At 47.0% G+C, this 15,593-nt stretch overlaps 1 protein-coding gene across 2 annotated transcripts in view; it reads right to left on the reverse strand.

Moving 5' to 3' along the window:
- LOC140393265 (VPS10 domain-containing receptor SorCS1-like) overlaps positions 1-15,593 on the reverse strand; it is a 1,354,213-nt gene that overhangs the window by 93,138 nt on the left and 1,245,482 nt on the right. For both annotated transcript variants that reach the window (XM_072479549.1, XM_072479548.1), the window contains exons 19-21: positions 14,964-15,150; positions 4,542-4,675; positions 1,343-1,466 (exon numbers count right to left, since the gene is read on the reverse strand). In XM_072479549.1, coding sequence (XP_072335650.1) covers positions 1,343-1,466; positions 4,542-4,675; positions 14,964-15,150 — 445 coding nt within the window. The remainder of the gene's footprint in view (positions 1-1,342; positions 1,467-4,541; positions 4,676-14,963; positions 15,151-15,593) is intronic.

Genomic DNA, 15,593 nt, shown 5'->3' on the forward strand with positions numbered 1-15,593 from the left:
GCCCGATTCCAGCCCCCGCCCAATCTCCGGTACCGGAGACTTCGGCGGGGGCGGGATTCACGGCGGCCAACGGCCATTCTCCGACCCGACGGGGGGTCGGAGAATGACGCCCCATGTCTCCAGGGTTGTGGATTACTCGTCCAGCAACCTCACCACAATGCTGCCATGCATTGTCCTTTATGGTCAAGATTGCTGGTGCAAGTATGGCAGGATGGAGCTGTTACCGACCCAAGTGACCCGGCATCCATCCTGCCAATCTTTTGGGCTTCAGGGTGGGCTGCTATTGATGTTGCTGCCGTCGTTTGGGAGCTTACATCAAGGTGAGAGTGGGACGGGGACGGTACGCTGCTGGAGGACTCTAAAACCTGTGGCAGCTTCACGGACCGGGCAGCATTCCCACTTGTGGTTTGACAGCTGTTTCCACTTGCAAACTGAAAGCTCACCAATAAAGGAAATAACACAGTGTGTCGCTCTCTTTCCATCAAAGAGTCAGCTGAGGCTGTTCAAAGTTACTCCAGTCGTTCCTATTCCCCGTCGCTGATGAGACACCTGTTTGCTACAGATGTGAGCAACATTCAGCGTTGCTGAGTGCATAATGACGGAAATTATTATGTACAATGTCAGACTGTCATTTCCTCCTTCATTCAATCTGCTTTCCCATATTTGGGCAGACAATTCCTGGCATCTGGCAAAGGCGGCAGCAGAAACCCGACCAATGTTAAAATGATCCAGCAAACAAAAAAAGGGGTCTTTCGCCCCACATTTTCCACCCTGGCCTCCCTGAACACTGCCTGGAAATTGGGCAGCATTGAGCGATAATTCTTTTGGTAATTCTTGCTCCAGCGGAAGTCAGCTTACTGTGGAGGGAGATGATGTGAAGCGCTTGTTAACTTATATTTTTGTCCAACTATTTAGGAAATTTGCATAATGGTGAGGACATTTCAGGGCGTAAAGTGAGAGCGAAGAATGGTTCAACTATCTGTGGTAAATTGAGACCACAAAGTGCGTAATCGAATGCGATGTTTTAAAGAAGGAACTTCTTTAAATGAATAGATAACCAAGTTTAATAAATAACAGAAACTCTGCAGAACAGTAGTAACAGTAATAGCTATGAAAACAGGGCAGGTCTTGCTCACAAGTTGCAGACTTAAAAAGCCCGCCCAAAGCTCGCACATGCTCAGAACCCTCCACAGACACCAGTAAAACAATTACATAGGAGAAGGGCTCGTAAGAACACATTGTACTCAAAATGTCACTGCAACACGACCTAACGAAGTCTTTCTTCACTCCGTGTCTATCTACTCCATAATGGTATCCATAAAATTGTGGGCTTTGCTCTTACCAAATACAGCTATACTCTTTATGTCTTGAAGAATGGAATTCCCAGCAGATACTTGCACTGTGACGCTATTTATTCCCTCTGTCGCGAATGTAAAGGAGGCGTTCTCCTCCAGGGTAATGATGGGCTGCAAAAAACAACAAGAAATGAGAAAGCTCAGCACAATAGAATAGGAATTGAAGCGAAACACCACTCGCTGATATATGCCTGTGAAGCATAAAGTAGGGTGGATGTTATAATGTACGTAAACCTGAAATACCATCGTAGGCCATCTACTGTTTTTCAATATAAAACTCTTGCAAGCAGTGCAAGTCAATTACATAAAATGTAAAGCTACAGTCCGACCTATTTGGAAAGTCAGCCTTCCTCTGGTTGCCAAATCTTATTTACATAGAGAAGCTCTTACAGCTGTTGTCAGCCTGAATGACAGACAACACATATACATTTATACAAAAATGCTTCGGCAACTTGCTCCATCAAATGTGGGACTGGATGCTCGGACACAGACTAGACAGATTGTCTTTGCCGAGTGGTGTTAATCTCAGGGGAAAATAATGATGTGGCGGGACCAAGGTCCAATAATAATAATCGCTTATTGTCACAAGTAGGCTTCAATGAAGCCCCTAGTCGCCACATTATGGCGCCTGTTCGGGGAGGCCAATACGGGAAATGAACCCGTGCTGCTGGTCTTGTTCTGCATTACAAGTCAGCTGTTTAGCCCACTATGCTAAACCAGCATTCACTCCAGCATCCTATTCCCTGTCAAATGAATAAATATTGCATTTATTGTCCAGCATTTATTGTTTTTCAATGTAGAACTCTTGCAAGCAGTGCAAGTCAATTACATAAAATGTAAAGCTACAATCCGACCTATTTGAAATGTCAGCCTTCCTGAATGAATGAGAAACAATAAATGCTGGAGTGAAGGAGAGAAAGAGAGACGAGCAAGTCTCTGCCATTTCTCAGCTCATCAATTTGGATGACAGCCAGGACTGTCTACCTGAATTCAACGCCTTCTGTCCTTTTCCCTCGTCTTTTCTCTGTCCTTTATTTAAAAAATCTCTTTATCTGCATCCTTTGCAAATGTGACAATTGTCTCTGCCTTAAGAAATGCTCAGTAAGAAGTCTCACAACACCAGGTTAAAGTCCAACTGGTTTGTTTCAAACACTAGCTTTCGGAGCACTGCTCCTTCCTCAGGTGAAGGAGCAGTGCTCCGAAAGCTAGTGATTTGAAACAAACCTGTTGGACTTTAACCTGGTGTTGTAAGACTTCTTACTGTGCTCACCCCAGTCCAACACCGGCATCTCCACATTAAGAAATGCTGCTATTGTATTCTTTCCTGAGATGAAAGCTTTGTCTCCAATTACTCGTCTCTAATCACCCTCGAGAAATTGGTGGTGAGCCAAGCTCTTGCACGTCCGTAAGCGTTGCTTTTGGTACATCTGAGTGGCTTGCTGGACTTATTCAAAGTCAACCACATTGTTGTGGACCTGCGGACCAGTGTGTGGCCAGATAAGTAAGGCAGGTTTCCTTCCCGAAAGGACTATTTGAGCTTTTTCCATGGTCACTGATGCACGATCAATCATTACTGAAGCGAGATTGTAGTCCAATTGAAGGCTTTAATGAACAAGTAGTTACCCCAGCAGCTCCAGTACAGAATGACTGCTGTGGGTGAAACACAGACTTTTATGCTCCACCTGCTGGCCAGCAGGCAGGTTCTACCACTCATACTACAGTATAAGGTACATCCCACCTAGGTATTGCGATACCCCTAATATAGCCTACCACAGTCACCATTACTAGTGCCAGCTTTTTATTCCAAGTTTATTTAATGAGCGTAATTAAAATCCCAGCTACAATGGCGGGGTTTAAACTGATGTGCGGAATTCTGCCAAAGAAGCCACTTTGGCGGGTTTGGCAGGGTGTTTCTCGCTGGCTTTTTGGGTGAGATCTACACTGCTATTCACCCACACAGGTCTTGAGGAGTCTCTCCCTGGTCTAGCCCAGTAGAAATGTTTTCATCACTGGGGTGCTGAACTTGCTGGACTGGCTCCTCAAAGATCAGGCCGCCATTTTGAAAGGGTGCCCCGGTCTCTAAGTGAGCTTCAGGGTCCCCCACAACCCCCACCCACAGGCAATGTCACCCCTTGTGCACATGGGCATTACCCCACACACCCTCAAGTGAGGACACCCCGCTATGGGATCGCTCACGGCCCCCCTTTTCAGGCTTCCCCAACCCCCTCCCCTTTCGAGCTCCCCCTTTCAGGATCCCCGCCCTTCATATGACCCCTTCATACCCGTCCTTCATCCTCCTACCCTTCATACCCCCCTATCCCCCTTTTATGTGTATGGCGTCCCCTCAGGCTCCAACCCTTGACAATGCCACCTTAACATCATGGCAGTGTCCCTGCCAGGATGGCCAGGGGGCCACTCTGCCTGTCCCCAACCACGTACGGGTCTCCAATGGCCTGGGAAATCCTCCCGTAAAGTCTGGTCCACGTTTCTGAGAAAAAGTACTAAATGGTGCGGGCTAAGTCCAGATTGCGACACCTCGCGACGTTCAGTTGAATCTCGCGAGACACCCTTAGGTTCGCAAATCTCGTGGGAGGCCTCTTGTGAGGTTCAATGGATCATCAAGTCGGGCATGATGAGGCCGGCAAATCGTGCCCAGTGTCTCTGAATTGATAGCCCAGGCCTCAAAGTTACTTGGCCAGTGAAATAACTGGTATATATGACCGTACAACTGAGGGACAGGAATTTTAGCACAGGGCTAAATCGCTGGCTTTGAAAGCAGACCAAGGCAGGTCAGCAGCACGGTTCAATTCCCGTACCAGCCTCCCCGAACAGGCGCCGGAATATGGCGACTAGGGGCTTTTCGCAGTAACTTCATTTGAAGCCTACTTGTGACAATAAGTGATTTTCATTTTCATTTTCTTACAACGACCTCAAGCCCACATCTCCATTCATTAATATCATCATTAACATTCCACCTGAACTCCGCTTTCCCAATGCCATATTCCTTGATCCCTTGGCATCCAAAAATCTATTGATCTCATTCTTGAATGTACTCAATGACTGAGGAACCACAGTTCCCTGAGGTAGAGAATTCCTAAGATAACAGCCAGGTGTGGTGACATTTGACTGGTATCGAATCGTTGGGTAACCACATGCTGGGTGAAGCTCACAGTAATGTACACTAACCTCAGTCTTGTTTTCAAGCCACCAGAAGTAGGTGAGTGTACCCGTAGGGGTGGGCCACACCACTACTGTCATATTCACCTCCTGATTGGTGATCGCAACGTATGGTAAAGTTAAGTGCACATGCTCAATGGGACCTGGGGAGTGGAGGGAAGAAGACAAAATATCTCAAGATCCTCTCATTGATTCTGCACCAAATGTAACAACAGCAATCCGAAGTTTATGCAACGCAGCTAAAAGTAGTCAGAATATTGCTCTTTTTTTTTTGAGACAGTGCATTTTGCTCTCATGAAGCTGAGAGAAGTTAACTTAAAATAATTGCAAATTCTGGGAATGCAGGGCAGATCTGTAAGCCTCCGTAAAGGGAAATGACAATCAAAATGGATTCCCTGAAATACTAAACTGCCCGGTCTCTTGGCAGTGGCTTACCATTTTGCTGTGCGTCGCCATGCATTTCTTTTTTTGCTTTGGACAGATATCAAACACTGCAAGAGGGAGATGGAAAGTAAATTCCCCTCTGCTGCAACACCACCAGCCCTAGTTCAGAACCCGGTCCCCCAGGAGGGCATCATGACAGTTCCATTTTGAGCAAGGCCGAGGGATTGAAATTCTTTGGGAACCGTAACCCCGGCCAGCTGGTGCTGGCTTTGTGCCCTTGTGCCCATCCAGGTCTGCAGCGAGAGGCAGACCGAGTCAGCAGGGGGCAGGTGGTGAGGACAAATGTCACCACAGGTGCTTCCCAGTAGCTGTCTTGTGGATGGCGCCCATGTAGCTGTCTTGTGGATGGGCGTGGATGAAAGGGGGTAAGGGATAGGTCCCTTTTCTTCCTTGGCCCAGATTTCTTCCCAGATTGCCCACAGGGGGATCTCGTATGCACCTATTTGAGGTCTTGTGCCACTCACAACACCAGACTTGTATTTCATCACACCTTTGATACAGTGAATGATCCCTGAGGCATTTTATGGGAGAATTAAACAAGCCACAGAAGGAAATATCAGAAAGGAGGAGTGTGTTTTAAAGAGCGGAGAAGGGAGAGTTAGAGAGTTAGGGTTGGGGGGGATTTCCAGAACTTAGGGCATAGGTAGCTAAAGGTATGACCTCAAATGTCGTACCACCAACCTATAATGATTGCCTTTTAATGGCAACACAGCAGAACAGGGTCGCCTTGCTCGGGAGACCCTTTTCTGCTGCGTTGTCCTTAAAGGGACATTCAGCAACAATCACTACACTACCCTAGATATGCTGAGTCTTGACAAAGCCTCTCTACTGGGAACTCCTGCCAGCTGCCACTGTCCCCTACTGGATGATATTTCGCTATGAGTGACAGGCGATGCCCGGATCCGGGTGAGGGTGGAGATTGCTGCAGCTTTCTGCTGTTGGTCACTGGTTTCTCACCAATGTTAGAACATTGGCAGAATCTCGGCGAGGTATCGCTCTTGCCATCTTATCCAACACAAACAGATCACGCTAAGTCTTGCGCCATAAGGAACCCATGTCAAATCAAAACTGTCCCAAATAACCCTGTGCAGGATGCTTTCCCGTATTAGAGTGAAGAGGTGCTCATGTCTATTAATCTGGACTGGATCCAAACCCAGGTAACAGATGTGCTAAAACTGTATGGAAACTCACGATCCATGACTACGCAATGGTAGGCAGGTAGGTGTGCTCAATCAGGTCGTGATTTATTCCACTAGGATTGAAATGCAATCACAGCTTTATTTCAGAACATGTTCAGAAAGTCCTATCAAAGTCTACTTAAAATTAGAGACTGTCAGAGACAAAATCACACAACATTTAATCAACATTTAATCACATTCTCGGGTTAACAGTCTGTCTAACACAGACTGACAAATTACATTCAGTCAAATGCAATTTAAATATTAATGCTGCCTCGCTATTCTATTTAACAGCGGAGGTCCTTAATTATCACCGACCCTTCTTTATCTTAAAGGAGCATTCTACGCCGGTCTCTGCAATTACCTATTATTGTAATTAGACCTTTAATAACTAACCCTTACATCACCGACAGAGCTTTGTGGACAGTGCCTTATGCTGGATTGAGTTAATCAGACCAGTAACAAGCCTTAGGGTTGGACTAGACTAGTTCGGTAACTCCGAATGCCTTTATCATCTGCTGTTTATGAAGCTATGTCACTTGAGGGTGGAAGGGGGGTTCGCATCTCTAATCATAATGCAACAATAGTGATGTACAAGAAATAACAGGTTTAGGTAAGGTAGGCAAAGGAAAGCTGTTCCCATGAGCTGATGGCACAAGGACAAAGGGACACAGATTTAATGTTTTGGGCAAGAGATACTGGAGGATGTGAGGAAGAACATTTTTTGCATAGTGAGCAATAGCGATTGGGAACTCAGAGCCGATGAGGGCGGTGGAAGCGGAAACAGACACTGATTGTCAAAGGAAGTTGAACAAAATGGGCTCGCCTGGCTATGGCGATGGAGCAGGGGAATGGGAGCAGCTGGATTGTTGACATGGACTTGATGGGCAGGACTGCCTCCTTCTGTGCCATGTTGACTCTACGGGCGAGATTCTCCGGCCTCCCCGCAGTGTATTTCTCAGCGGCAGGATGCGGCCCACCATTGGCCAATGGCAGGATCTTCTGGTAACGCCACTATTAAGGGAATTTCCCATTGAAACCACCCCAAGCGGGGATGTGCCATTGGCAGGACTGGAAAATCCCGCCAGCATGAACAGCCAGAAGATCTCTACGATCACTGTTGGCATGTATCCCAGTGCCATTGGGCCCCAGGAGATGTTAGGGCTTACTGCGATGGACTCCATGTTGAATAGCCCACCAAACTCACTGGGCAGGATTCTCCGTTTGCAAAAGGTGTCTACTATACATGCGGAGTGAAACGCGTTGACGCCGTTTTCGAGGTGATGGAGAATCGCGATTTGGCATCAAATTGGCGCCGGCCGCGATTCTAGCATCGGAAGCTATTCTCCGCCCAATTGCGTTTCCCGATTTTGAGTCGGCTAATGGAGAATCTTGCCCACTGTGTTTGGGTGAAGCACCTGAGAATTGTCAACATAGATAGAAGATGAGCCCCGAGCATGAGACAAAGGGGGGAAAAGAAGTGGAGGGAGGGAGAAGTTTAAAACCAAACTCAGTAACTCACTATTAACCTTGGCATCAACAAATCTACCATTTTTTACCAGAGCCTGCACGGTTCTGAAGGTCGTGAGAGCAGATTGAAAGCAGCCCCTCGCCATTAAACAGTCTGACTTCCAATTTGCAAAGGAAGACAAGTCCAGTTAAATTAATAAATATCGATTGTTACACAGAATGAATGTGTTTTCCTTCTTCAAGTGCTTAAGAAGATCAACATCACCTGCTTTCAGCACAGGACCTCAGCAAATTGGATTGAAAGAAACCAATTCCTTTGTTATGAAATAATGATCTGTTGGCTCGATTGTCATCGATATCAAACAACAAGCTGCCTCCAGCTTACTTTGTACACCATGACACAGCAGCAAATGAATATAGAAAGTTTAAACGTTGCACTTCTTTGAAAAAAAAGTGAAACAGATGTTTCGGACAGAAGAGAGAGGCAAAACTGAGCACCTTTATCTTCCCACACATCTGTCCATAAGCAGAGCGGTTTATAATTGTTTAAAAATGGGCGTGGTGTATTTTCCCAAACACTCAGTTTGTAAAGACCATTTTTTAAAGTGACTACCAGAAAGCTCTCTTTATGGTTACATCAGAATGTTAGTTTATTCACACATTCAAACCTGGGGGCTGGGGGTGGGGGAGGGAGGAGATGGCGTGATTACAACTTCACACATACACAAACACACAAATATACAGTAAGGGGGATAGAAAAGAGAGGTTTTACAACTATGAATGACTTAATGAAGAACCACAGAAATGTAGATCAGTTCATGTGATTTTCAGAGTCCAGAAATTCAAACTCCAGGGCGGAGGGTGGGGATTTCTTCACGCAGAAGCTCCAGTTGCTCTGGGATCTTGGCAGAAGACAGCAGTGCAAAATCCCTTTAAAGTGGATGGCAACGAAGTGAGATGAGATTGCTGTACACAAACTTGTTGTATGTTCCTCGCAGAATTCTTGGAATTTGTCCAGGACTGCCTGGAAGTCACCCTTGTTTTGCCCCTTTGAGTATTTGAAGGTCTGGAAGATTTCAGCTGCTTCTGGACCCGCGATGGTAAGTTGAAGTTTTATTTTCTCTGCATCCGCCATGCCATCTAGGTCAGACGCTACCAGGTAGATCTTGAATCTCTGCCTGAACCAACGCCAGTTTTCACTGAGATTGCCTTGGTACCTGAGCTGCTGTGGAATTGGAATCCCGAACATCATCTTGCCTAGCTGTTGTTGCTGGTTGTCACTGTTTGCTGAGTTGAAACTATATGGATTTAACAGTTCACTCCATGATTTGTTATGCTCTTGACGTAGCATAAGCTGCTTCCTTGATGTGCACTCTGACAAAGGAAGGTTCAGACTTGGAAGTAGCTTTAACACATTTATTAAACTATTAACAATTCTCCTACTTGGATTCGATGCTACTGTTAAAATAGCTACTCAGACTGACGAACCAGTCTGCTACAATCCATGTGGTGGGTATGGTGTTCAATCAACCCTGTGTCTGTACTCACTGAGTCTCTCCACTGGAAAGAGACTGAGCATGTGCGATGTATGGGTTGGTGTAATGCCCTCCTGTGGTAGTGTCACCTCTGTGTGTATTGTGACTCCCATTGGTCGTGTCCTATCTTACTGACCTATTGGTTGATTTTCTGTGTGTTATGTCTCTGTTGTTCCCTCTGTCTAGCTAGGTGTAGTGTATGTACATTAACCCTTTGTGTACTTACAGTGATGTATATCACCACAGTGGATGGTGACGAAGTGAGATGAGATTGCTGTACACAAACTTGGTCTGCTTGGCAAGTGATATCTAGAGGCTTCCAGGTCAACAAGCTTCGAGGGGCTGAGGCGTGTTGTTGCAGGTCGCTTGGCCAACTGGAGTCCGGCCGTTGGTCTTGCAGGTTTGAGGTATATCAGCAGTCTGCTTGTTTCTGAGTTCTCAACTGAATATAGAGATTTCAAAATAGTCACTCCTGTCATGTGACCTCCTTCTCCACAACAATTTCATAAAGAGATGTTCATCTTGTCTCTGGATCTGGCATTTGTTTTATGGCTTATAATGTCCTAGTCATTAGCCTCTGAAAGAATCATTGTCCGCATTAACAATCCTGTTCAGGGTAGTTATTGTCTCGGACTCTGCTAGAGGGGGGAGCTGCCAAAGATGCAAATGGCATCCATTTCCTTTCCATGGTTCATTTTTGCAATGAACCTTGGCAGTCCCAGGTGTGAGGTAGTGGAAGTTAGCTTTTCTGCAAGTTTCAATGGGCGTCATTCTCCGACCCCCCAGCGGGTCGGAGAATGGCCGTTGGCCGCCGTGAATCCCGCCCCCGCCGGTTGCCGAAGTCTCCGAAGGGAGAAAAGTCGGCGGGCGTTAATGTCGCTGCTGCCGTCGGAGAATGTCACGGGTCTGCGCAAGGCAGCCGATTTTGGCCTGCCGATATTCTCCCTTCCGGATGGGCCGAAGTCCCATCGACGTGATGACCGTTCACGTCGACGTAAATTAAACCTCCTTTTCATCGGCGTGACCCTGTGCTCCAGGTTCACGCCGACCAGCGTGGAGGTGAGTGACGGCCTGGGGGGTTGGCTCTGGGCAGGCGATGGCGTGGCCGCAGTCTGAATGCGTGAGGAGAGGTGTGTCTTGGGTTGTGTGTGTGTGTGCGGCGGGGGGGGGGGGGGGTGGTTAGAGTAGGCTGGGCTCCGGGGGAGTGCTGGGAGGGGGTCAGTGCCGGAGAGGGGGATGGGGGGTCTGTGCCGGGGTGGAGGTTGGGGGGGGGTCCGTGCCGGACAATGTATATTTTTTAAAATCTGATAGTAATTCATTAAATCTATTTCCTCTACCTAAAAGCTGAATTTCTGGGCTGGATTTTCCAAGGGAGGAACATATTCCCCATCCCCCTGAGTGAAACTCCACAGTCAGCCCAGCCCCCGGAACCCAGTTGCTACTCAGTGACATTACATTAGGGACAAACATCATTGATTCAAAGTGGGACCTTTACCCCATCCTTTCAAAGACAGCAGCTGACCAATCCGATTGGCCGGCAGGTCGGCATTCCCAACAGCGTCAGAGTCGAGTAGTGAGCACCGCTCCGACTGCACGCTGTGCCTGAACAAGAAGTGTCATCGATCCCTGACTTCGTGAAACTTCAGGGGATTTCGGATGGGCCTGTCTGGCAGGCCCCGGTAAGGGGAAAGGGGGGGATGGTGGGAGGCGTTTCACAGGCTGGTGTGATGGCTGTTAGGGAAGGGTACGATCTAGGGGTACTCCCCTTCTTGCTCAACAGTAGCTTGCACAGTGTAAGCTGCTGTGCTGCCCACCTTCTCCTGCTGCATGTGGTACAGTGGTGGTGGCAGAGTGGGGGCCTTAAATGGCCATTAATTCGCCAGCTAAATGCTTTAGTAGGCCCACGGTCAGGTGGCCTGTCTGATGCCTTCACTGCTCAGCCTAGTATGGGAGACATGTCGTGTTGGTGGGAAGTCAGCGGGCAGGTCACCCATATTATTTTACAGTTTCCCGCCTTCAAATACGCCCGGGGAGTGGAGCGGGGGGGGCGGTGGGGTGGCGGTGGGATATATTCAGCCCATTGCTTTGGTTTCCTAGTGGGCTAAGTTTCAACACTGAGGTAGATCACATTGAAGGGATATTATCCTCTCGCAATCAACCGGCTTAAAACCACAGGAGATGAACAAATTCAAACCTGAATGATTGGGGAAAATCAAGACTGCTGAAACAAAAGCAGAGAAACATAAAGCAGAGTTGAAAGGATCTGATTAAGGGGGAAAGACATTTAGGGTGGAGAGCATTCACCCAGAACTTGAAAAGTTGGGGAGAATTGGTGTTTTGGTGGGAGAGAGATGCTGCACACTATTTACACTGCCAGCTCTGCAAATAGGGACACAGGCCCCTTGCATCCCACATAAAGCCGCGATGAATATTCAGATTGGGTCTCAGCCACCCAGGAAGGATTAACTTCAGTCACAACCTGAACGTGCTCTTTCCTCAGGCGTCTGAACTCTGTGAAATTGTGCTCAAATGTATTACTGTATTACTTTTATTCAAGTGTCTATAAAAGCCCTGCTCTTTTTCTCTTCATGCATCACAGCTACAACTGTGTAATTCCTCAAATAAACAGTTTGCATGAATAACCTAAGCTAAAGGCAGAAAACGCTGGAGGTGCACAGACCAGTTTACATCAGGAAGATAAAAGATGGCTTCATCTTTTGGGAATGGAAGTGACAAGAGTGTTGAAAACGTGTTTTATCCCATTTACATAAAGGTGCAGTCTATGATGGCCGGGATTGTCCGGCCTCCCAGCTGCTTCTTTCCCAGCTCCGGGAATCGGCGTGCCGTTCGCTGGTGGTGGAATTCCCAGTGCTGCCCATGGGACTTCCCATTTAAGCCCCGCCACACTGTGGTTGTGAGTTTGGAAGGTGCTGTCGAAGGAGCCTTGTGAGTTCCTGCATCGTCATAGTGTCGTACAGTACAGAAGAGGCCCTTCAGCCCATCAAGTCTAAACTGACACAATGACACCAATTCTACATGAATTCCCCTTTCCAGCACTTGGCCCATAGCCTTGAATGGTGTAGAATTTCAAGTGCTCATCCACGTAGCTTTTAAAGGTTGTGACGTTTCCTGTCTCTATTACCCTCCCACGCGGTACATTCCAAACTTCCACCACCCTCTGGGTGAAGAAATGTTTCCTCAAATCCCCTCTAAATCTCCTGCCCCTCACCTTCAAATGATCCCCCCTCATTATTGACCATTCATCTAAGGGGAACAGCTACTTCCGATCCATCCTGTCCATACCCCTCATAATGCTATACACCTCAATCAGGTTCCCCCCTCAGCCCTCTCTGCTCTAAAAGGCCTATCCAGCCCCTCCTCATAGTTCAAATGCTCTATCCCAGGCAACATCCCGGTGAATCTCCTCTGCACCCTCTCCAGTGCAATCGCATCCTTCCTTTAGTGAGGCAACCAGAACTGAACACAGTACTCCAGCTGTGACCTAACCAAGGTTTTGTACAGCTCTAACGTAACCTCTCTGCTCTTATAATCTATGCCATGACTCATAAATGCAAATGTCCCACATGCCTTCTTAACTACCCCATTAACCTGTCCTGCCACCTTCAGGGGTCTGTGGACAAGTACCGCCAAGATCTCTCTGAGCTTCCTAGTGTCCTGCCATTCACTGAGTACTCCCTTGTCTTGTTACCCCTTCCAAAGTGCACCACCTCGCACTTTTCACGGTTACATTCCATCTCCCACTGATCTGTCCAACTGACCAATCCGTCTATATCTTCCTGCAGCCTAAAGACCTTCTTCCTCACTATTAAGCACCCTACCAATTCTCATGTCATTCGCAAACTTACTTATCACCGCCCTGTCTCCTCCCCCCCACCCCCCCCCCCCCCCCCCGCCACCGCCCCCCCCCCCCCCCCCCCCCCCCACCCCACATCCCCACATTCTCATCTATATCATTTATATATATCACGAAAAATAAGGAACCTAGCATTGATCCCTGTGGTACGCCACTGGACACTGTCCTCCAGTCACACAAACAGCCTTCTACCACCTCCCGCTGTCTCGGACCACTAAACTAGTTTTGGATCCAAATTGCCAAGTTACCCATGTGCTTTTACCTTCTTTCTCGGTCTCCCACATGGGACCTTATCAAAGGCTTTGCTGAAATCCAAATAAACTACATCAACTGCATTACCCTCATCTACACATCCGATCACCTCCTCAGAAAATTCAATCAAATTCGTTCGGCATGCTGATTATTCCTGATCAAACCTTGCCCCTCCAAGTGGAGATTAGTTTCCTGCTTCAGAATTTTCTCCACTAGAGTCCTCACCAGTGAGACTAACTGGTCGGTAATTCCCTGATTTATTTCTATTCCCCTTCTTGAAAAGTGGAACCACATTAACTGTCCTCCAATCCTCTGGCACCTCCTCAGAGAGGAATTAAAAATTTGGGTCAGGGCCCCTTTAATTTCTTGTTGTGTCTCCCACCGCTGCCTGGGATACAACGCATCAGGACCTTGGGTTTGTCTACTTTTAAGCCTGCCAAAACTGCCAATATCTCCTCACTCCCTATGTCAAACTGTTCAAGAGCCTCACAATCCCTCGCCCGAATTCTGTACTTACATCCTCCTTCTCCCGAGTGAAGACACCCTGCCAATGCCCTCTAGCTCCATGTACAGATTTACTTTTGGTCATGAATGGGCCCTATTCTTTTCCTGGTTATCCTCTTCCCCTGAATGTACATGTAGAATATCTTGGGATTCTCCCTAATCCTACCCACCAGTGTTTTTTATGCCCCCTCTGTGCTTTCCCAAGTAAGTACCTTCCCTACATTTTCTATACTCCACTAAGGCCTCTGCTGATTTGCTCCCTTTGTACCTGCTAAAAACCTTGTTTCTTTCTTATCCAGTCTTGAATATTCCTAGGGTTCTCTGGGCTTGTTGCTCTTATATTTCACCCTAAAGGGAACATATTAGGCCTGTATTCTCCCCATTTCCTTTTTGAAGTGCATCTTGTACATGGTGCACGCAGCTGATAGTATGCATCAGTGGTGAAGGGACTGGTTGTTTGTGGAAGGAATGCCAATCAATTGGGCTGCTAAGTCCTGAATGGTGTCAAGCTTCATTTTTTTCTATAAATTTAGAGTACCCAATTCATTTTTTCCAATTATGGGGCAATTTAGCATTACCAATCCACCTACCTTGCACATCTTTGGGTTGTGGGGGCGAAACACATGCAAACACGGGGAGAATGTGCAAACTCCACACGGACAGTGACCCAGGGTCGGGATTCAACCTGGGACCTCGGCGCCGTGAAGCTGTAGTGCTAACCACTGCGCCACCGTGCTGCCCCTGGTGTCAACCTTCTTGAGCATTGTTGAAGCTGCACTCTTTTGCACTGATGTGCTGGGCTCCTGCATCACTGAGGATGGGGATATTTGTGAAGCCTCCTCCTCCAGTGAGTTGTTTAATTGTCCACCACCATTCAGGGCTGGATGTGACAGGACTGCAGAGCGTAGATCTGATCCGTTGGCTTTGGGATCACTTGACTTTGTCTATCATTTGCTGATTATGCTGTTTGGAATGCAATGAGCTCTGTGTTGTCACTTCACCAGACTGATACCTCATTGTTAGGTATGCCCGGTGCTATGAAATCGAAAGCACAGCAATTAGCCACTTGACTCAATTAATCTAAACTAGCCTTTATACAATATGCTGACGTTACTGTGTATCTCTAGCACGTTCATTGCTATTGCACATTGTTATCTATTTAATGTTGACCTACAAGTTACATGTAGGAAGAGGACAGCCCGGGTGGATCCCTGACCGTTCCACGCTTGAGCGATGACACGATAGATTCCACCGTGCTTGTAGATGTGTTTGATCCCTCCTTCAACTGAGCTGAGATTAGAGTATGTCACTGCGGTACCATCTCCAAATTCCATCTGCAAACTGGTCCTCGGGACATCTCCCTGTGTCAATGCAATAGGTAGGTTAGAAAACTGTTCAATGCAAGTTGATAGGCCCTAAATTATATTCACCAAGCAGTAACATCTTTGGTAGGTTAACAAGTACAAACTTGCAAATCCCACCACCAGCAACCAGAGTGTAAATCAAAATTACAGAGAACTTTCAGGCCAGAAACAGGCCATTCAACCCAATAGTCTGTGCCCTGTAACCCAATCCTTTCTACCTCATACACCTATCGCGCTTCCCCTTAAATATATCTATTCATCTCGCTTTGACAGATTGTCAGTGCAATAAAAAACTTGTAGGTTGATTCAATTTAATAGCAATTGTAACATGAAAATCTCAGCTTTCTTGGCGTAAAAATTATTTAGGCCTTGAAAATACAATTAAACTTATTAGCTGAACAAAATGTCCTTAAATAACAACTTTCGCATTAGGAAACATT

Source organism: Scyliorhinus torazame, chromosome 16 (genome assembly GCF_047496885.1).
Source record: "Scyliorhinus torazame isolate Kashiwa2021f chromosome 16, sScyTor2.1, whole genome shotgun sequence".
Lineage (NCBI taxonomy): Eukaryota > Metazoa > Chordata > Chondrichthyes > Carcharhiniformes > Scyliorhinidae > Scyliorhinus > Scyliorhinus torazame.